This window comes from Atta cephalotes, assembly GCF_000143395.1.
Source record: "Atta cephalotes unplaced genomic scaffold scaffold00021, whole genome shotgun sequence".
Classification (NCBI taxonomy): domain Eukaryota; kingdom Metazoa; phylum Arthropoda; class Insecta; order Hymenoptera; family Formicidae; genus Atta; species Atta cephalotes.
The window spans coordinates 44378-68499 of NW_012130085.1; the positions used below are offsets into that span (position 1 = coordinate 44378).

General features: G+C 37.4%; 1 protein-coding gene across 1 annotated transcript in view; it reads left to right on the top strand.

Annotated features, from left to right (window-relative positions):
* Positions 1-7051: 7051 nt before the first annotated feature.
* Positions 7052-24122, top strand: part of LOC105619316 (Wilms tumor protein homolog) — a 22125-nt gene continuing 5054 nt past the window's right edge. The window contains exons 1-4 of the mRNA XM_012200838.1: positions 7052-7210; positions 7491-7736; positions 8363-8574; positions 9314-9540. Coding sequence (XP_012056228.1) covers positions 7052-7210; positions 7491-7736; positions 8363-8574; positions 9314-9540 — 844 coding nt within the window. The remainder of the gene's footprint in view (positions 7211-7490; positions 7737-8362; positions 8575-9313; positions 9541-24122) is intronic.

A 24122-nucleotide genomic window follows, 5' to 3' on the forward strand; every position in this document is an offset into this window, starting at 1 on the left:
CTCTCTCTCTCTCTCTCTCTCTCTCTCTCTCTCTCTCTCTCTCTCTCTCTCTCTCTCTCTCTCTCTCTCTTTGTACCGGGTCTTCCTTTCTTTCTCTTCTTAGGCATCTGTCCGAGAATCATCATCGCGAGACATAAGCAGAGAGGAAGGGAAAAGAGAAAGGGGACGGATGTTGAATTAGTCGTAAGTCACTCAGCCGGCTTGTTAGCGTCGTTAACCCTGACCCCCGGGATATCGTCTTCGCTGTAACGGCGTTCCGTCGCGTTTTCGAGTGGAAGACCGGCATGGCGAAGGAAAACCATAAGCCTCGAAACACGATCAGACTGGATGATATCCCTCCACAATCTCTTCTAGATGCCATTCCCTTGAATGTCGCCTCGCTAGGATTTCTTCAATGGATCCGGACTAGACGCCACGCGATCGATATCATTCTAGAGGAAGATTTCGCTGACAACATTTAAGAACCATATAATGTCTTTTAAGCTCTAAAATATAGTAATCCTTAGTACGATTGGATCATTTGTGTCATGTGTATTTCCTCTCTTTGAAATATCAGGCGCACTTGTCTAAATACAGTCTCTGTTCTTCCCTTTTTTTAATACACAACAATTTCATAAATATTTTCTAAAGATGTTAAAGTATACGTAAAATTCATTTAATAATTATTGTATGCTTGTAAATGCAATGAAAATTAACTTGAACACAAACGACCTATAATGAGTAATAAAGAACTGAAAAATTATTGTATATAGGATTAATCAATATTAATTTGTATGTAGAAAATGAAATTACGAAAAAAAATATTTGTTAATTTTCAGTTTATTATTACAAATAATTTTTTAAATTAATATTGGAATATTGGATGTATTGGTGATGTAGCTCTATTATGAATATAATTTGCTTCTCCTATACATGTGAAAAGAACGATGTTGTTGAAATATTTTTGTTGGATGAAAATAATTATGTAAAAAATTCACACATAATGATCTATGCTACAAAAAACTTTGACATTCTAATAATTAATTTGAACGTTCTACAATTGTCATATTTGGAAGTTCAAAATTATTTTATCTATATGTAGCTAACTTTTTAGGTTAACTTCAACAAAACAATTCTTTTCGCGATAAAAACATTATTATCAAGTTTCTTTATATTTCTTTAACAAAATGTCAAGCAAATGTTACCTAACATAATATGTATTTAGTATCTCGGATTAGAATATAGCTAGAACAAGAGACAATCTACGATACAAAAGCTGGCACGATGCTCTACTATTCGATACTTCCCTCGAGTCTGCAAAATCGAGATAGCAGTTCAAACGCTCGAAGGGCCAGAATCGTAAATCCTTGCGCTGGCCCCAACGCACTGTTGTCGTTTCCGAGGTTTCGTATCTCCAAACGCAGAACGAGAATGCACATACGGTACGAAATTAAGATACGGTACACTCCATTTAATCAGTCCGCGAACCGAAGAGCTTCGATATTCATGGAAAGCACCTGATTGTCCCCTTCTTTCCGCTTGAAAAGAGGATTCCTTGAGAGGAATCAGAGGGTGCACGATTAAAAGAAAGGATGGGACAAAGATGGAAGAGGCGACCTCGACCGCGCTTTTCAAATTTCATCGTTCCGAAAATGTGGCGAGGGTGAGATCAGACGAAAAGAAAGAAACGCGCGGGGAGCTGAAAAGTAGGAGGAAAGGACGAGATAAATTCGCGGGTTTACGGCGCCCTTAAAGTCGCGGGAATCTCTTTAACGACCTGGCAGACCGCCACCGTGGTGGTTCTCCTAGCGGGAGGGCTGAAAATGCATCGCTCGCTCGCGCTCGCTCGCGAGTGCGCGCACGGGCTCGTGCGCGAATGCGAGTTCGGGTTATCATTCATTCGCTCTCGAGCGAGCCGCGAGAGCTCTGTTAATGACAGTCCTGTGAAATTACTGCGGAACTTCACGTCAGGATGGGTGCGCGAGGTGAGGGCTGAAAAATGCGCGAGAGGGAAGAGAAAGGTGAATCCGCCACGCAAAATTCCGCCAACGAGTAAAGATTATCTTTCTTTTCGGGGGTGGCTCGCTTTCTCTTCTCACTTCCTTTCTCTTAACATTTCCCACCGTCGAGGCTCTCACCAACTGCGTTCTCAACGTTCGAAGTCTGCTTCAGAAAAGCAGAAAAGCAGGCTCCTTGAAAATACTTTATTTTATTGCACGCCAGATCCAACAAATTCCGGTCTCGTTATTGTCGAAGCGGGGTTGAGTAATGCGAAATTTGAGTTTGCGTAAACTACAGTTAGGAGATAAAAAGCGAAGAAGATAGAGAGAACAAGAAGATGACAGCTAGCATCTAGAGAGAAGAGTCCGGCTTTCAGAGATCTACGAACGGGTTACGATAAGAGATTTTAAGAATCCAAGATGGAGTTCTCGATGTCCTCTTTGTCCATTCTGATTTCGCGCTCCGCTCCACGATTCAGTCGATTTTCTTTTCTCTTTCTTTTTTTTTCTTCTTACTGTTTGTCCAATGTGATAGCCCACCGACGAATCGAGCTCTATCCTACACAAACTCTGAAATGACGCCGTTATCATTAAGAACGGTCTTATCGGTCGTAGAGAGTGACCATTATCTCCGAACTGTTTCTGCGCCCATTGAGCCCGACGAAGACGTTTTCCCTTTTAGATATGACCTCGTTGGTCGAATGTAAAAAGTCCCCGTGGTTCCTTGGGAAATAAAAATCCGCAAATGTCCTTTGATATCACAACATTACGTGATACCGAACGAGACGTAATTGCAACTAGGTCATCAGAAAATCAAATTGTATTTCCTGTAAAATCAGAGTTTTGTACGATTTCTATATATGAATTTTTACGATTATTATTAAGGATTTATGTGAACAATAACATTGATTGATGTTAAATTTGATGTTAAATTTGATGTTATAATTAATGTGCTTAAATCTAAAGCTATTTTAATAATAAATGTGTCAATAATATAATATACGCTTCACAATTAATTTTAAGAAAAATATATGTGAGTGTTATTTAGTCCTTACAGTATAATATTTGATGCATATTATATATAATAATAATATTATTATTAATGTAATAAGTAAGTATTGATATCTGTAAAAAGTCTGAAATTTGCTCATATTTTTATCACACTTAAAATATTATCCTATTTGAATAATTACACTTTAATATTTGATGCAATGTTTGAGCAACGAGAATGTTTTCGCTGATAGCGTATGTGATGCAGCGGAATTGCTGGAACCTCATAAATTCGCTGCAAATGGCTTACAGGTTTACCTATAAAAACATAATGGCAAGACGGTCTCCTTTCATCGTTCTTTTTCATCCAGCATTCGGCCTATCGATCCGTGGAATTTTTTTATTGCCGTTGTCCTCGCAGCGACGATCCCTTCGTCAGCTAAAAGAAAGTAAACATCGTAAAAAAAAATTCGCACTCACCGAGTGTTTGCTCAGATCTCACGAGAGGAATGTCACTCGTAGAAATTGGTGACAACTTTGAGTGCATCTAAATCAGTTTATCAATATTGAGTACATCACGACTCTCACACTTAATTAAGTTATATGTAATCGAAAACTCGAACAAAATCGCACGTGAAAATGAAGCGACGATGTTCCTGTATTTAAAATAGTCGTGTACATGAAATGAGCGAACAAGTTCTCAAACTGTATAATTCCACTGGTGGAATTCCATGGCAATGACGAAGAGAGCGGCGAAGGGTCGCATAAATCTGCGGACGAATGGCTTGCGGGCTCATCGCGAAAAGCGTAATAGAGAATTCTGCAATTCGAATGCTTATAGGGCACTCCGGCGGAAAACGTTAGTGTGACTATTGTGATCGACCGCGGACACACAGACGGACACCACCGTGAGTTTCTAAATTATTACGCAGTTTTGGATTTAACGCAGCCAATAGCGAAAGAACACGCTTCGGCTCGTCTCTGCGAAGTCGTAAAGCTACGGGTGTGCGCTTAACCGGAAAGCTCCCGGTTATTTTTCCAGGCAATTCCTTCGCGCAGCGCACTTCTAAGTAGAGCTGAGAGAGCCGGGTTTACGTTACGGGGAGAAACAAAGAAAATTAAAATATCTTTCGCGAAACCATCCACCTTCCCGGAATAATCTAAAAACTGCGAAAGATTGAACTCCATTTCCCCGAAAGCGAGTTGTACGTAGCCTTGTAAATGCATTTGCTTCCTATTTAACGAGTTACGGTGCTGTAGAATCAATATTATTGTATATTATTGTATAATATTGTACATTATATCATAACAAAAATGATGAAATTTTGATACTGTTCACAAATTATTTAAGCATGAGTTTGCAAATGCTTTTGTTTTCATTAAGTATAAAGGTTATCATAATGATTATCAAATATTAACTTACATTTGCTTTGAAACTGAATAATCAAAGAGTTTTCATTATTTTTTTATTCACAAGCATCTATTTTTCATTATCTCATTATTCTCAATAATACTCTAAAATATTTCCTTTATCTTTTTATTTCAATAATGAATCCATTTAACAGAGACATAGGTTTCCTTTTCGTTTTCCTACGTTTTATAAAACTTTATATTTTTCTTTCTAGTTTTTCGTTTACCTTGTTAACTTTAATTATTTTATTAAAAGATATATATTTAAAATATTTAATTTATTGAAACATTAAACGTCTTTAATTACTAATTAGAATCAATTACTAATTATCAATCAATATTCACATGGTTTTCGAACGCATTAATATCGTTCTATTTGCAACGTCGATTAACGTTGTTGTCCTCGAAGATTTTCTGACAGATTAAGTCGACGGATAGATCGGATAGTCGTCTATATATAGAGCTGTGCCTCGGAGGTCAGGATTAGTAAAGTTCAGTTGATGCTGGAGCAAGCCCCAGGGAAGGAGAAACGGTCCCTAAGCGAGTGATAAAATTCCTTTCCAAGTTATATTAACGCCGTTAGTCGTACCCACGGTGCCTCCGGACGAACTTTAATCGTGAATAATGAAGGAGCCCGGCGGCGATTATTTTTCTCGCAGAAGGGACCGACGGCATTAGACGCAGCCCTCGAACTTCGGCGCGAAGCCATTTTTTGCAGTTCCCGAAGAATCTTTGTCAGACGGGAAAATAGACTTGACTTCTTGCTCGTTGTTTGATTCTAGACGTACTTATCGTAAATTACGGTATTAAAGATAACTAAGGAAGCCTTGCACACTTCCTCCTTTAATTTTATACTGCGGTTTCAAAAGCCGATTCACTCACCGCGAAAAACAGTATTTCCTAATTCACTTAGTTCCCGCACACTTTTTAATCGGAGATTTGACATAAAATAAGGCTGTAGGCGTTTTACTTTTAAATTTTGTTTTTAAAAAGCTGAAGTGGACACTACCGTAATTTAATTGTCTGCTGCAAAGAGGCAGTTTATTAAGGCGTGTGATGACATGCCATTAAGAACATATTTCTCGATGCATCATATTATGCCGCTACCAGCGTCGGTATGTAACAAACCTTCTTAAAGTAGCTTTATAAAAGCCGAATAGCTTCATTTGTAATAGCATCAGACAGAACCGCTCCTGATGGTAACCGTTAGGGCGAATAATAAATTGGCAGACAATGCCCGAAGGAAGATATCAAAGTGCACAAAGAATGCTTGCGTCAGCTATCATTTTTAGCTCGCAGGCGGAAAGAAGAATAATATGACTGTTCAACATTGGCATAATTTACTCCCACAGAATACTGTATTCAATTATATATAATTAATATTTGTTGTTGATCTCGATAATGATATGATAGTATCATGAATATAACAATAATAAGAAGAAATAAGTTATAAAACTGTACGAAAGAAAAATATAAATATCATTTATATATAAACGTAAAAGTATTAGAAAATAATAAAATTGCATGCAATTTAATTAAAAAAAGGGAATATACGAAATTGTACATTAAACGTTTCTTATTTTTGCGTCAATTGTCTGCCTTTTGTTCACATTAACTGTATCTTATTACATTTTCTTTGACTGTAACAATGTAAAGAATTTCATTAAAGTAAGTGGAAACAATGGCGTTTAAGTGAAAATGGACAATTTTAATCGTAATTCCTGCAAGAATCGATAATCGAATTCTCGCAAAGCTGAACAGACCGTTGTTTCATAATATTGTTAGTGTTTAAAACTTACGTACGTAATACGTATTAAAATAGCAATATATTATGGCGCAGCTATTATTTCATGTTTATTTACTATGCGAAGCGTTCAAAGAGAAGTCGACAGGACGAAGGACCCGAAGGAGACTTAACCAGAACCGGGGGTGCTATAATCTCATTTGTGTGGTATAGTTGGTGCATAATTCCTCGCAGTGAGTAGCATAACTTTGTACTCTCTCCAAGGAACTGTACCAAACTGACACAGCCTACGGGAGAGCATCAACTTTGCAAACTCGCGAGTAGTTGCGTTGACGGCGATGTACCTTCCCATATGAGATGCTTGACTCCTAAAGATAATTTCTACAGCATTTGGGGCTTACTTCGCAATCGTCGCAAACAAGCGTCTATACAAGTAGATTAAATATATTGTAAAAAAAACTATTTCACTTTTTGATTTTAGATTAAGTGATTCATCTATTCGAAATATTTTCGTATGCTCGATTTTTATTACTGATTTTTATTAAAATAATTTATAAGATTTAATTATATGTGATTAAAGTTGATGTAATATCATTATTTGAATGTCCTAATAACTTATAAACTTGTCAAATTACATTATTCTGACGACCCGTTATACTTTTTCTTGCACAGAACTCTGACAAATTTTTCATCAAACATTTATTAAGTATTCTATATAGAAGTGTGAAGAGCCAATTAATTCATTATTAAAGCAATATATATCATCTGATCGTAATTGGTTTTCTTTCCTCTCCTCTCTTTTATGGCTATTAAATTTAAGCCACAGAACCGCCCATTGCCACCATTTCTGCGTGAGCGGCTTGGCAAGATACTTAAGTCGCTTCAATCTTTAACAAGCTCTCGTTTCCTCTTTCAGACATGCTACGAGATGGAGAGGTACCTGAAGGACGAGCCGAAGCTACAATCGTACAAAAAACTCCCCACGGAATTGGACACAGCGCCCTGGAACCTCTTCAGGGCACCATCGATCTCGTGGACGACATCCACTGGAACGAATGCACAATTCGATCCCCCAATCAAAATGGAGGTATGTAACTAGATTATGCCGATATTTACAAACCATTAGTTTGCCTATTATCAAAGTTTCCTAGAGAAAATCTTTCTCTTTCTAATATTATATAAATAATCTTTCTTTTTTTTCGTTTATATATACATTATTTTTATAATGCTGATAATTTTATTATCTCCTTCTTCGATTCATGAGAAAGAAAGGATATTTATTTTTTAATATTATTAGAACATTTTAATATTATATTTTAATATAAAAATATTATTTTAAGAAATTAAAATACTTTTTTGTAAATCAGGTGACGACGTCGTCAGACGAAAGAGATCCTCTTTGTCTGGACGATATTAAATTCAGTCCTGGTGATCATAATGACAGTGGACGCGATAGGGATCTCCTCGATCGTCACCTCGATTCTTTATCGATGTCCTCGGCGAGTTCGGCGTGTTCAGCACTGTCCTGGGACAGTTCACCTTCCCTCTCTTGCACGGCGCTCATTCTTAAAAAAGAACCGAGTGAAGACCTTGAGGAAGATGAGGAACACGAGGTATGTTAAGCGATTTCAAACAATAAATTTTATTTAAAATTAACAGTAATTAAAAACTTGCACTCGATTAGAAAAATAATTAATTACAAATGAATTTATAGAAGATAAAAAATATTCTTTTACATGTTTGCTGTTTTGTAACAAGTTAGAATATTTTTGAAAAATTCTGAGATGGAAATTTTTGTTTAAAAATTATTATCGTCTTTTTATTTTGTGTAAAATTATTTTTTTAAATCTCATCAACTTTTTTAAACTTTAAATGTTAATTTTATGCATGAGAAGTCTGAGAAATTCACGGAGATTACATAAAAGATTTCGATATATTTATTGTAAATATATAGTTTGAAGACATCTTTCCAATTAGCTTTTTAATCCAACTGAAGTAACTCTCTCGCAAAAGCAATTTCTGATTCAATATGATGCGCGATGTTGCATTGATGCAACCAACCTGGACGTAATGAGTTAGATCGCGCGATCACGATTCGATTCTCATCGGTTTATTTGTCTGCCGTAACCAGTCCGAGTCCGATACGATTCCCGACAGCGATTCACGGACCGTGCAATCAATCCCGTTACGTTATTAATCGTAATCTCGTTGCATAATGCGCGTGGTTTTACTGCTGCAGGAAATCGAAGAGGAGGAGGACAGCGGGTGCGAAAGCGAAGGTCAGATTCTAACGCCGCCGTCGAGTCCCGGTTCGGGTCAAGGTCATTCCAACTCCAGTCACTCGTCGAGTGGAAGTTCGATGCTCGACGTGCACAACCTCAACCTCCACGGCACGGGCGGGAGGAGTGCTATCGTCAGGGTTACCGCCGGAAACGCGCAGGGTGTTGCAAGGTAAGTGTTATACATAAAATTCATGTATTTTTTTCTCCGAATGATATCATGCGTACACGCTTCTTTTCCCGCGTTAAAAGGTCCCATGATAAAAGATCGGGCCCATGATAAAAGAGACACCAGCGGTTCCTCTTTGACGTTCTTTCATTGTTGCTATTCTTGGGTAATGAAAACTTAATTGCCTTTAGAATTGAAAGAGGCAAGCGACTAACGCGATACTTACTCTACGAAAGACGGATGTGCCGTATAGTTATGTCTCGCTCAGAAATTATCTTGATTAACTGTAACTGGCGTTCCCTGACTTAAAGTGGTCGTACTTTCTGGGTTAACTTATCCCATCCAATTCGTTCCTGGTAATTTTCTACGGAATTTACAAAAAAAGAGACACGAGCTTGTTAAAAAAAGTTGACGTTGGGAAATAACCTCGGAACGTTCTCGCTACATCAGAGTAAGAAACTTAAAACAATTCGCTCTCGCGATCCATCATTAACCCGTTGCCGGAATTGCGCTCTTCTCGATTCGCTCGCGTTTCTTTTGAAGCACGAGACGTGCACCGATTACTCAACAGTCTACCGATCACGCTACTCTTGCTATTTCGCGCGCATTAACTCGTCGAGGCTGGTAAACCGTGACACGCACGGGGTCCGTTTCACGGATGTCGCGCCTCGACAGCGCGCGACGGACTAATTACAACGTGGCTAAAATACAACCAATGAGAGGAAGCATCGTATTTTTCCAGACTGATCTCCGTCACGGCGAACGGCTTCCCCGCGGTAGCCGGCACGCAACACGCGCACGCAGGCACAACTGCAACTACGACCACTGTAGCCAACAGGCACCACGCGAGGAGCAATGAGCACAGTCCGCCCGACACGAAACGCAGGATACACAAATGCCAATTCCCCGGATGCAAGAAGGTGTACACCAAGAGCTCGCATCTAAAGGCTCATCAAAGGACGCATACGGGTGAGTTGATGCAGCTATGTCTATCTAGTAGTTGACTCGAAATCAATGCGCGCGCGCGCGTGTGTGTGTGTGTGTGTGTGTGTGTGTATGTATCGAGGCTGTCGATAAATTAGTTAGTTCAAATTGTCACTGATACGAGATAATCCGATAAACTGTCGCGACACACGCCACGCGCGAATCCAAATAATCATAAGAGCGATGAAGCTGAACTATGATTACGATGAGTTATGTGTGTGCAGCAATGAATACGTGCACGAGAAACGTTCACGAGCATGTCGGTGTGAGTTATAACAAAATTTTTCAAATCACCATTGGACATTCTCGCTACGGCAACAACGAGAGTATAATTAATTACGAGGCTGAATTAAGGGTGCTTCGTTATTCGCATCGATGCGTTCGAGAGATGCCATCTAACGAAACAAAGCAGACAAATATAGCGCTTATTCGCGCGTATTCTCATGCATTTATCTCTGATAGAATCAGATTCGACCGACATCGCATGTTTCTCTAATTGGCTATTGTCATTTGGAAAACATTTTTCTGATCTTCGTATATATATATATATATATATATTCTTTACAAAAACAAAAAGGTACGTAATATATGACATGTAATATAAATTCAACTCGTTTAGTGTTGCTTTCTATGTTTCTATCTGGATTTTTATGTAGCTGAATAAAGCATTATAAAACTTCTCTATTCTTTAATATTAGCAAAACTTATTGGAAACTTATTAGAAAATATATTAATAAAAAAATAAAATAATATTAATAAAATAATAATTTCTATAAATTTAAAATAACTTATCCGAACGGAAGTGTCTGTAATAATAAATTATGACTAAATAACTTTATCAAAATATTATAATTTCCGTCAACTAGATTGCATTTAAAATCTGTTATGTTATATCAAATTGCTTGCTATATTATATCAAATAAGACAATTATAATCGGATTATTAATATTTAATCCGCGTGCGCGCGTATAAATTAAATTACGAGACAAACGTAATTATAATTCTTCATCGGTTAGAATTCTCTTGTGTTTCGATAAAACGAGTGAAATTTCCTTCTACCTTAAAGAGTGGCAATATCCATCTTGCTACTTCCATGATCCATGTTGACGGTTCGCGTCACTGTCCGAAAGCGATATTGCCATGGGTCTTCGCATTCTCCTCCCTCCGATCCTTTTCGTGGTCGCTTGCGGTGAACGGTGGCAGGCAGAGAGATTGTAATTAACGAACTCTCCTGTTCTCTTTCGTCTTTCTCTCTTCTTCCAGTACAAGTGTACAATCCATCCTCATCCTCCTTCTCGGACCCTTGCTCTTTATCCACGGTTTTTGTCGCGTCACACTCAGGTCCTAGGGTTTCAGTCGTACGTACCCTGCGGTACGTGCCCTCGTCTTTCTATGTATAGCTTAGGCATGGCCCTACACAGAGATGACGAGAGAGAGAGAGAGAGAGAGAGAGAGAGAGCGCGAAGCGGAATGCAAGGGTGGTAATAAGGGACGGGTTGGCCGGGATGCCTCCATCCTGCAGCATGGCAGGTACGTCGGGATTGCTTCTCGCGGATCGTTAAGCAGAACTGCTAACTACGGGATTATGCATACTGCGGGACCCATCCCGCAATTATGACTCTGTTATGAATTCGTCCTGACACAGGGATCCTCCTGTCGGCGGAACGGCTGCGCCAGACGACGGACTGCCGCGACATGTACGATGGCTCGCCGTAGGACGTTTATCTCGAGACATTTACGGAGAAAAAGGTGTAAAAGCGCACTGTGCCCTCGGGTATTGATTCGCCCGTCTCTTTTCTCTTGCTCAGTCCGTATTTCACAATATCACATGCAAGTATCGAATGTATCTGCTCCGGAATTGAATCGTTCCTCTGTCGCACAATAGTTTTCTTAAGATTCTTGTCTGTTTTATATCTTATCTTTATGCCTTTGTAAGAAATTGAATAAGACATAGCGATCTATCGTATAAACTCTATTTATTAAAGCATTTAATTACTATTAGTAATTAGTTTTTATTAAATGGCGATTCTTTAAGAATTCTTTAATTTTTATATATCTATTTTTCATTAAACAAAATTTCATCAAAAATTATAATTTGCTAATATTATAGCCATACAAAATTGTAATCACTTTTATTTAAAAAATATATTAAATTGTGAGAAGAAATAAAAAATTAAGGCTATACAGATTTCATGATTTTTCTTGAAATATGACGAAAGAAACAATTGTGCGACTACTTTCGTACTTATTGATTACATTCGCTGCATGAGATTTCCGCCGCGATCTCGTCGAAAAAGTTCGGCGACACGCTCTCTCAGAGTTTGCGACCAGAAGAAAAACGACCACATCGAGGAACTTCGAGAAGCAGAGCTTTTCGTGGGGTAGAAATGGCGGTAGACTTTGATCTCACTCGACGGAATCTAATTACCCTGCGGACAGGACTTCGCGGTAGCAAGACACGAAACGAAGCGAGTCGTCGATCGTGAGACGACAACGTGAAGGTTCGTTACGAATTCCATCGGCGAAGTTTCCCTTCGAAAGGCTTCTCGATATGTAGATATTCCGAGAAGGATCGGCGAAGATCTAGTCCCTTTGCTTAGTTTGATATTTGAAGACGAGAACGATGACGACAGAAACGCGACATGCTCATCCATCGGATCACATTATTCTCGTAGACGGCGGATTTAGCGCTGATTCTACAATGTGATCCGATTAAATGACTTAATCAACGTATTTATTTGCTAATTTCTTTCGAAGCGATCAGACATCACTAAGTATCAAGTATATCCATCGATTTATCAAGATCTGATTTTTTGCATGCGAAGCTTGTTTAAAATAAACGATTTTAGCTACGAGAGAAATCGTGAAATATCTTGAATTTTGCTGGTTCAGCACCTCGACGATAATTTTACATTTTTTTTGTCTGCGTTACGCATCGATGCAAAATGTGGTTTCTCGCCGTTTAAATCACTGTTCAGATCCACAAGTTAATTAAAACGTTTAACGGATTTGAATTTAGCCTTCTGCAAAGAGGCTAATTTGAGCGGAGCGTAGCGTTTCGTGAATATTTCCGAAACGGCCGCGATTTTTCACCGTCACTCACAGCGCAGACAGATTTACGTAAAATTTATGTAATATGCGATGAGAAGAAAGCCCTACGTAATTACGTTAATTATAAATCGTAAAGAGAAAAACCGGGTGGAGGGCTAGTTATGGGAATGATAATACCGAAAGAAAAATCCACGGATGAACTCTTTGTTCTGTCCTTATAGTATCTTGACGAGAATAAAACCGAACTAATTCTTCTTTTTCATCGTGCTTATCCTTCTCGCGTATTAGGTTCTTGTCCGAATGGGTCCTTTCTCGCTGTGGGCAGCGTCGCAGAGCTCTCGTATCCGATTTTCCCACGGGTGTCAAGGAACTATCGATCGCCGTCCTGCAGCCTCACATCGGCTATGTACAGCGGGGCGAGAGAAAAGAGGAACGAAAGGATAGGAAGAGAGAGATTTCCAATTACAGGGACTTTCCGTTCTGGAATTCCATTCCCAACGTCATTGTTCTCGCGTCGCGCGCCGCGGACAGGACTTTGATCCTTCGACGATGCGAGATCGCTTCGCCCAGGACACTTAACAGTCCTTCACTTCATTCCGGAAAATGGATAGTCAACATATATGAGAAAGAGCGATTTTATCCCTTCTTTGAGTTCACTCGACAATCGCTTGATTTCGTGCAGGAAATGAAACGTTTAGCATTCTTCGGTCTAAAAGAGAAAAATATTTATTCTGAACGGAAATCCTTATTAATACGCAATATATGATAAATTTATAGATTGATAAATTTGTAGATACAAGTTTATTAAATACTTGTGCAATTAATGAGAAATTAGATAGTTTGATAAAATCTATTCTTAATATCATGCAGTGACTGCATCTTTTCTTATCGCATTAAGAATGTAAGTTTCGTCTATAATATTTTTGACTGCGAAGAACGAGAAAGACGAGAATGGGGATATAAATGACTTAAGGATGATAATACGTATTTCATGTATATATATTCATACACGATTGAAAACTTTGCTTTAACGGATCGAGAGATACGGGAGGAGGCAGTTGCGGTCGAAGGGAGTGAACTAGTCGAGATTACGGAGATCAAAGTAGGTCAGCCAAAGTATAATAATTTAACATGAGAGCGCTTTAGAGACGCACGCTTTCCGCGATCTTAAATCAAACGAAGAATGGAACGAGCGGTGGCGGCTCCGAGAACTTATTTATCAACGTAACTCGCGACGATGAATCTACGCTGTCGAAAACAGTCTGCTTATATACATTACTTCTGCATTTCTCCTTAGACGTGTCGATGTATCCGCGAACAATAGAACCTGAAGGTATCCAGCGTCGGGAGGGCGGTATAATCGAATTAACCATAAATTCAATGCATTTCCGCGCAAACGGATATCCGTGATTTATGCCTGGCGAATGGTCCGAAGCGCGAAAGAAACAAGCGGCGCAATCGCCCGGTTAAAACATTACAACGAAGCAAGAAATAAATTTGCAAAACGACAGAATGACTTTCTTAAGTTTCCAACGTTTACATGGAAAATATATCGCTTTCCTCTACGGTATCAATTGTATCACCATTTGTCGCCTTTCTCATTTTACTAATATTTGAATTATTTAAAATTTATGTCGATCACAAAATATGCTGTTTTTTTTATGAAAAAAATGTATATTAAGAAAAGATTGATATATATGAGATTGAATCTCAATCGATTGTATGTAAAATTTGCATATTTTTAGTAAAACTAAATATAATTCTAATTATTGCTACACAGAAAAATACTGTACGCATGTAATAATTATTTGTTTCAAGATTATTTCAAAAGTTTATGTATCCGCAAATCTATTATATCATAAGTTCCTCACAAGCATTAAATTTATTCAAAATATATTCTAAATCCTAGTAAATTTAATATTATAACTTCAATCAAGATTATTAATTTTGAAAAACAAATTTGATCTGCTTATCGTATAAAGCCGCTTCTTTGATCAATTTTATAATATCCTTAAAAAAAAATATATCTTATCTTGAATGCATAATAATGGGTTCTAAAATTTATAGTAAGTATATTTTAATTTTATTATCAAGAAAATATTCTTTGTTAAAGATAACCATAAAAAGAAGAAAGTAAATTGAGTGATCACTTTTCTTAGCAACAAAATGATATTTTTTTTTATATGTTGTTACATTGATGATTGTGCATATTCTTCCTCGGCCAAGATGTTCCAATGCGATACACACATGCTCTCATATGCGTACGATGCGTGCAGGCACGATACTCATAGCGTGTGATTTACACGTCGGCGATATTTCGCATATAAACGAGCCTGTTATTTTTCGTCGCAGACATCGCGCCGGTGCACGCAGAAACTGCGTCGCGACGGTGATCCGAAATTTGTCGGTACATTGATTCGAAGAGACGAGCGTTCGCGAGGGCTGGTAAGCGGCACATCGTCGAGCCCCCGTACTCCATTACTAAAAGTTTCTGGTCGCGATGCATTGCGGTAATGCGATTTGTAAATAATGGCTCAAGAAACTGAACTCGGCGACACACCGTCCGCCTTCTTCTTCGTTGTCGTCGTCCTTCCGCGAGCCAAGTGCATCTGCGCGATTGAACACGTCTCTTCTTACGCTTAAACCGCAAGCTCAAAGTCTCAGCTGCATCTTCCAAGCTCCTCTCTCCTACAAGAGACCGCAAGCGCCTGTGGTTGTGAGCGATCTTACCCTTACCTCTTCTATATTTCGATATTAAATCTTAGATGTTACCAACGTGGTGCTCCAAGGCGATACACAACAGCCATCGATTTTCGCAACTGGAAAGTCGCAACCAGATCGCGATTACACTCCCAAGAGAGTTAGCTTCAGCTAAATTTAGGTCAGTGATTAATTCAAGGTTAATTACCCCGGAAAGTCATCTATTTTATATTGAAACGTTTTATCGCGAACGAATGTTATAGGTGTATCGAAAGCTAATCGATTATTGCGTGTAATTCGAGTAGCGATAAAACGTTTCGCAATTCTTTGAAAAGCTTCGTTGCACGAAATCAGTAGAACCGAGTCGTTTTTCAGAATTTATTTCTAGAGATTCGTGGTAGAAACGAATGAAGTTCAATGAATTGCACATGCGTTGTAAAATAAAAGAATACCGATAGTAAACGTTTTATTACAAACACGATATAACATGTTTTTACGTTACGTTTCAATTTACGAAATATTTTAATGAAATTGGTAGATTATTTGTAACAGTATCGACGATGTGTGTAGATAGTTTTTAATTAGATCCTAATAGCATTCCAATATTTGCATCAACAGGTCATTTTCTCGATTACTTACGAACTATTTACGCAAAAGTTTGCTTAATACATATTTTAACACGTTTACCTCGAAGCGCCTATGCGTGTATGTATCTACAGCATACATCGATTTGTACCTCGGCACTGTTCGAAACACATGATCGCAGCGAAGTTAAATCCGTCTGCCGCGACGGGGGTTGTGTACCGCAAACAATTGGAAACGTCGTCAAAGTTCTCGCTTCGGTTGACAGCGTAACCACACTTCACAACACGCGAAATGCGAATCGCATCCGGCAGTTTCGCGACATGCGATGAAAATCTTTTATACATGCGAAGATGTGGTTTGAAAAGTGAGGCTGTAAAGTAAGTTCCGCAAAATTTTTATGTGAAGTATATTCCTCGACACTTTCGATATCTCTTTCTGCGTTATTTTTTATTATATTTTCGTGACATGATGTCAACCTTTCATTACTCACATGGGGTGACACTCACACAAAAAAGACGATTTTGCTGAAGATGACAGTTTATCTAACAGTTAGATAAAGATCTGGAAATAATTTTTTATATTGTTATATTGTGTTATAGAAAATAATTTTATTGGCTCTTCAAAATAAATATATAGAAATCCAGATTGCTAGAATGTCAAAACTTTTTACAGCATTGCTCACCAAGCTTAAGATCCTATGTAATTATTTTTATGATTTATACAATAAAGTTATTTTCAGATCTGTATCTAATTAAATTTTTTAGATCCTTTAACAAAATCGTTCTTTCCGTACAGTCTTATTAATTTGCTAAATAAGTGCTATTTATAAACATTATTATATTTAGCTCAAATTGTTTTACAATTTAAAAAATTAGATTTATTTTCACCTAAAGAATGTATAGAATATGAATCTCTATTTAATTGTAAATCACCAAAGAGAATAATAAAAAATAAAATATAATGTTGCAGTACCAGATACAAAAATACCTCATGCGAATAATTATGTATATATATATTAAATATTACATAAATAATGTAGGATTAATAATAATAGTGAAAACTTCTCATAAATAAAATCAAAATGAAAAAATAAGAAAGAGTGACTGCGCAGATGATTATATATAAACCATATGCAAAATGAAATTATTTTGATTTCTGTTCACGTCATTTAACACAACGGAAAACAATGAACAAATTCGCTGAAAAACACATGATCGATCCTCATGCAAGTTTTTTTATTCCTTTCACTTTACTGCGTCTTGTTTCGCGAACAACGCGCCCATTTTCACGATGCGATACTTCCGGAAGAAATCTCTCATTTATCATTTCTACAACACCCGCTATCTCGTACCGGCAAGAAAAACGTCGTTCACAAAATCCGTTTTTTCAAAACTGAGTATGAAGCGATATCGCGCTTCGTAAAATTTTCTCGGACCCTTATCCTCGATCCTCGAGACGAATCTCGGACCATCCTCCCCGAAGTGGAATGTCGAAAATAATAAAATGCCACCCCTCCATCGTGCTACAAGGGATAACTGCGCTGTTTTCCGCGGACTCTTTCTTACGTCAGGAACGTCTAGCCGGTCGTCCCTCGAACGATCTATCACGCGATCCTGTAGGATAGTCTCTGATATATTAAACGCTCTCACAACAAGAAACTTCTTCCTGCCAAGTATTTTTGGATGTAAACCAGAATTTGGTACTCTAATCGCAAAGAAGTTCACTGAGTGTCTCTCTCTTTCTTCCCGATAACAAATTAACCGCATGCATTCCTTTAAACAGAACGACGCGTCTTTATAGCGCATACAATATTTTTCAAAAAGTTCGATATTATTAAATTTATTTTGCCATTCAAGCGAGTACTTTCGCAATTACATTCGATCGAATTTTCACAAATGCGTCGAACGCGCTCTGCGCTATTAGATACCGAAAGATTCGCGCGTGGAATGCCTTTGAATATGCAAGAGAATGCTGCGCTATCAGAAAATCTCATCTCCTTCGCCAGCGGGGGCAATGAAAATCTTTTTGTGAATAAAGTACAAGCGTATCTTCTCCTTTATAGCACACAATATTTCTTGGAAAGAAAACCTTCTCTTTCTTATTCCCCCTGTTTTTCATTCCGACTATAGGGGGTTGGTTTCTAGCCTTGTCTTGTCTCTTGCAAAAAAAAGGGAGAGGAAACCGTGCTCCACCAAAATTCGGTATGCGAAAAAGAAACGGGTGCAATACGTCTCGTAATTTGATACGCGTCACTACGAGGAATTCCTCAGATTGCACGCGAAACGCGAGGTGCATAAAAGCGACTAATGTAAAGTACGAGTACTATGCTGGCGGTGCTAGAAAATCGTATCTCTCTTCCCAGGGGGCATGAAGCAAAATCTTTTTGTAAAAGAGATACCTTGCATTTCCTCTTTTATAGCGTACGATATTTCTCCGAAGAAAGCGTTCCTCTTTCTTACTTGCTCGCGGTGACGACCGTCTCTTTCTAAAAAGATAAGTTTTCAACGTATTTCTCCCTAAAACTAGAATTCGAGAACAGAAAATGGAGAATTTATTCGTTCAAAGTCATTGCCTATTTGTAAGATCGATAAAACACAAAAAGTACGTTGACGTCGCGTAGGAAGAAATATATTAAACTGTACGGAACAAACTTATTTCATACTAAATTCTAGAAAGAAACAACAGAAGTACGCAATATGTCATGATTGTAACTTTGCAGTTCATTTTTACTTATCAGTTCGGTAAAGAGAGCCAATATCATAAAGAGTAAACTTTCTGCAATCATTGGTTTTACCACGTTTTACGTATTCCCGATACGTATTCATTTTGTTGCCAAGTTATTTCGCGGTGTCGAAATTCGGTACATTTCTATCCATATAGTAGAAGTTTCTACGCGGGGTCGATTCAAGCAGAAATAGATCGATCGACAGTCGTCGATCGTTCGGCGAAATTCATTTGCGAGTAACGAAACGTCCGCGTCAATTTCCCGGCGAAGTTGCTGGCGATAAGTATCGCGGAGAAAGTAACGTTCGCCGCGACTTGGTGAGTTTTCCAGGAACCACCACGAGGAAAAATCTCGAGTCGGCCGTCCCTCGAGCGATCCGTCACGTGGGTGCTCGCGATGGCCTCCAGTATTAGACGCGCGCTATTCGCCGAAACGTTTTCGCGCAAAATGTCCTCGGATGTAAAAGGCGGACTCAGGGGCGGAATCCTCGCCCATAAATTCCGGTTGTCCTATCCCTCGGCGACATGACGGAAGGTACCCTATACATCCTCGCCGGCGGCGGACTTAATAAAATGCAAAGACGACGAGCACACGTTGCCAGGACGGACTGACATATCGACGCAATACTAACCCGTCGCACGGATCCCCACCGGTGTAACGTCGTCGTCCTTGGCAGAGGGAGGACGTAGAAAAATCGCCCTTCCGCCGGAAAGGACGCTCCGGCATACCGTATAAGGCGCGACGACGCTAACTTCGTTATTCACGAGCACGCGAGCGTGCCGCGTTTTTAGACTTAGGACGATTCGGTATTCCGACTCGTTTACATGCAAAGGTAAAAGCCGATATTTTTGCGTGTTTCCTGACGGCCTTTTTCTCTACGAGATAATGTTTATTGAGACAAGAACAGAAGGGTGAACGTGTCCGGCATGATAATTTAAGTATCGCACTTTAAACATTCTTATGCGCTTGAAAATTATTTACTCTTTCCGAGATAGTTCAAAGGAAATTTTTGAATATTAAATCAGATTTTATTTAATCAGCTTAATGTATCATACTGTGAATTTATAATTAATAAAATTTATATTGTTATCTCGATTCAGGCCAAGTGTTCTAATAAAAAAGTAATGACGTAAATTTACATTATGAAACTGACGAAATGGAAAGTAAAGAGCCACATTGTTACTTCGATATCTCGACGATCATTATTAATTTAAGTGTCAAGGTCGCAATAAAAATAACCATTAAGAACCAAGGATGAATTGTCATTTGCATCCTTTCGTATAAATCGAGAAGAACAGAAGGATGAAAAAGAATGCGTTGGGAATTTAATGGAGAGAAGTTTGCTTATTTACTGCTCTATTATGAAATAGCGAGGCACTCTCGACAATAGACGGATTATTATGTAATAATAAAATGAGGATTACCAGAACAATGCATTATTCTCTACGCAATAATATTGCTTACACCGCATGCAGGATCCATTTATCAAAACGAAGTAAAATGATCTCTTCAAGAGTTTATAATTGCATTATATTCCGTTTCGATGAATTTTTGATACATTTTATCGATCGCGAAGTTACTGATGATATCATATGATATTCATAGTAAACAATGTCATAACATATTAGACATTTCGCGTTTCGCGCGAAGTATAAACTAATTGCATTAGTTTCGCAGTGTTTATGTATAACACGGCATGCACAAACGGCTAAAATCATTAATGTGTCTAAATCTATTATGCTAGCGTAAATTAATGACTTAATGTTTAACGCTGCATGAGAATATACGTCAACAAAGCTGATTATGGCAAAATAGCTACTATAATAATACTGACAATAATTATATATATTTTTCAATCATTTTTTTTCATAATTTGTTTATTTTAGAAATTAAAACGTTAATTTTAATTAAAACCTTTATTTCAATTTAAAAATTGATTAATTTTAAATTAATTTTTCATCTTTTGAAAAAAACGTAAGTAATTATTCGAAAATCACTTATTTTATTTTGTGGAAAATACTCGACGTATGATTATTTTTCTAACTGAACCAGAGAAATTTAATATAAAGGAGTGTTTGATCTAAAAGATATGTCTGATGATGATTAGATCCACAAGAGATTCTAAAAATTCCATAACTGAGCTTAAAAGATCTGAAAGATTAAACATTAAACACAAAGGCACGAACTCATACTATAATACATTCAATGCGTGATTTACATCCATTGTAGGAAATAATTTTCGTAAATTTAGCTCTAGCTATCGACGTAACGAAGGATGGAAGAGGAGACAGTAAATGTATCTTGATATACGCTTAAAAATGTCTAGAGACGCGGGCGAGGGTGTGAGCGTGTTTTCCATACGTGGATGTCGTTTAGCAACATTCGTTGTCGACGCGCGCGAAGGATATGAGAAGGACGGGAGGGTTTAACGAGTTAAGCCATCTTGTTTAATATGGCTTTATTACGTAGGTGGTAACGAACCGCCAGGAGACCATTATGCAGCGATAAAATGTGCAATGCCCGTTGCACGTACATGTCGTTTCGTACGCGTGTATTCCAACCCTCGCCGTGATATGCCCATGCGCGTCGAACGGACCAGACGGGGCACGCGTTCGCGATAAACGCCTGCGGTCGTGTAAAGCATTACGGCATAGTCGCCATAGCTACGCAAAATTTAATTCGTCCGTGAAATCGAACATTACGTGCGCACGTAGCTACGCACAGAATTTTTGCAAAAATTGCATTACCTCCGCGAGTGCCAGCGTATGTAGCTCGCATTTGTTCTCTCGTGATTTTCGATGGCTTCTCGAACGAAGCAATCATCTTCTCATTTTATATTGTACGGGAGCTGTGATGACAGATCTCATTGGAAAATACGGCAACAAGATGACGTGTGTGTGTGTGTGTGTGTGTGTGTGTGTGTGTGTGTGTGTGTGTGTGTGTGTGTGTGTGTGTGTGTGTGTGTGTGTGTGTGTGTGTGTGTGTGTGTGTGTGTGTGTGTGTGTGTGTGTGTGTGTGTGTGTGTGTGTGTAAAGACTCTACACGGTAATTAATACCGAAATATTAAATAATATTATTAAATAATATTAACAAATACTGACAATATTTAACATTACTGATCGTGTGTGGTTAATATTAATGGTTGACGTAGAATATTGACGATGATTTGGATTTTGATTCTCGAGCATGAGTATCGCTTTATTAGGATCCATGCTACAGTATGTTACAGCGCAATAAATAATGTAAAACTGAAGTAAAAAAATTATTGTTAATAATATTGATCTTAAGGTCGTAAAAATACTAAAATATTGATATATATTTTGCCAATATTACTGATTAATATTATTGACCACGTATGGTCACCTTTAAGGAAGTTTTTAGAAGAGTTACTCGGAATTTTCCGATAGTCGAATCTTAAGTTGGTCTCAGATCTTTCGAGACACAGAAAAGATTTACAATTTTGAGATTCAATAGCCTGATCGTACAAGTTGTTGAAATCCTAGACTGAGTTTCAGTTTAAAATTAATATTTTATACGATTAAAAACACGTTCCAGATTTTTAGCAACATATGTCATGGCACCTATTGCGCATGTAATTGTATACTATGTACGGACAGATGGAGAAGTACTAGCCGATTCGTTAGACGTTGAACTTACAGGAGTACTTCAAAATCATGTGAGTTATTATTTAAAATATCTGTTAAAAAGTTGTATTATACATTAGAGAGTGGATAAATAATATCAATTTGTATATATATATATATACATATAGGTTGATATTAAAATAACACCTGGTGAAGTTATGCCCGGAGAAAATGTTAATCTTATGATATCTGCGAAACCAAATTCTTTTATCGGATTACTAGGCGTTGATCAGAGATCCCTCTTGCTAAAATCTGGAAATGATATTTCTTATGTACGTAGTACGTTATACATATACATATAAATTTGTAAATTTCTGTATGCGTGATTTCACATACTTTATTTTGATAGCATTCATTAATTATATGTAGGATCAAGTATACAAAGAACTACAAACGTACGATAAAGCAGAAGCATCACCACACGCAGATGGATTCTTCGGCCGCCCTCTTTGGAGGCCTGGCTCAGGAACAGCAGACGATGTGTTTCAAGTAAAATATTCCACGATATACTTATATTATCTTCTTAATTATTATCTAATAATCAGATTAAAATAACAAATGTTTGTAACAGAAAACTGGTGTGATAATCCTTACAAATGGGTACGTCCACGAGAACTTCCCTGTACGTAAGTATCGAAATACAAAATTTAAGGTAGTGTGTATATTTAGTGAAAGACTAACGCGCGCACTTAAAAACATAATGCGCACTTAAAACATATAACATTCGTTAAATATAAATATTTCTAAATTAAAAAAATATTTTGTAGAATATGTGACACAACCATATTCCAACTTACTCATAATATATAGCATGAGAATAACATCCTAGTTCTTGATTGATTCTCTTAATCAGGATCGACCGTTGAGCTGACTTCGGTGAGATTAGATTATATATTTTTTAACCAAGCTTATATATGTGTAGTATACTACAGAAATAGTATCGAAGACGTGATGTTTGCATCCGCTGGGGGATTCTCAGGTCCGGCTGCTGCATTACCGCCCGAGAAGGTCAAAGTTCGCAAGAATTTCCCTGAAACTTGGCTTTGGCAAACGCTTGAAGCTGGGTAATGCCAATGACGTAATAAATTATCATGCATACACTGTCATTTTACACATATTTTATACTGTAAATTTTGTAAACAGTTAATTATTCACTTGAATAACACATTTATAGCAAATTCAGTTACTTGCACTACGCTAGATCATATTAAAAGCTGCTATAAAAAATATGCTGAAATTAGCAAAATTAAGTGTAAAAATATATAAATATTTTAAACGATTAACTATTTACTAATAATATTATTACATTATTTAACAAAATATATATGTATCATTTCATTGTTGATTATATTGTATCACTGCATTGAGATATTTTGCATAAAGTAGCTTTTAATATGCATTGATCCAGCATAGTGCGAGTTCATCATTAATTGCATAACAAAAATCATTCCTTGCTGTTTTGTAGCATCTCTTTAATGCGTGTTTAGGCTATTATTTTATAATTTTTCCTTTAGACCAATAATTGTAGTGTAAAAATCGGTACATCGATCTACACTCGCATATTACATTAAAATATTAACACATATAATAGAATTCGTACAACAAAAAATAATGCAAATTAGAACGCTTCGCATTAAAGTTACGCATCGAAGTTGTTACGGTGGTAAATGGCTAGATAACTTGGTGGAGGAAAAAATCTTCAATTTTTCAGGATCTTTTCACATCAGTGTTAATTTTTGCTAACTGAAGAACGCTCTGTATACATATATATATATATATATATATATATATATATATATATATATATATATATATATATATATATATATATATACTCTNTATATATATATTATATATATATA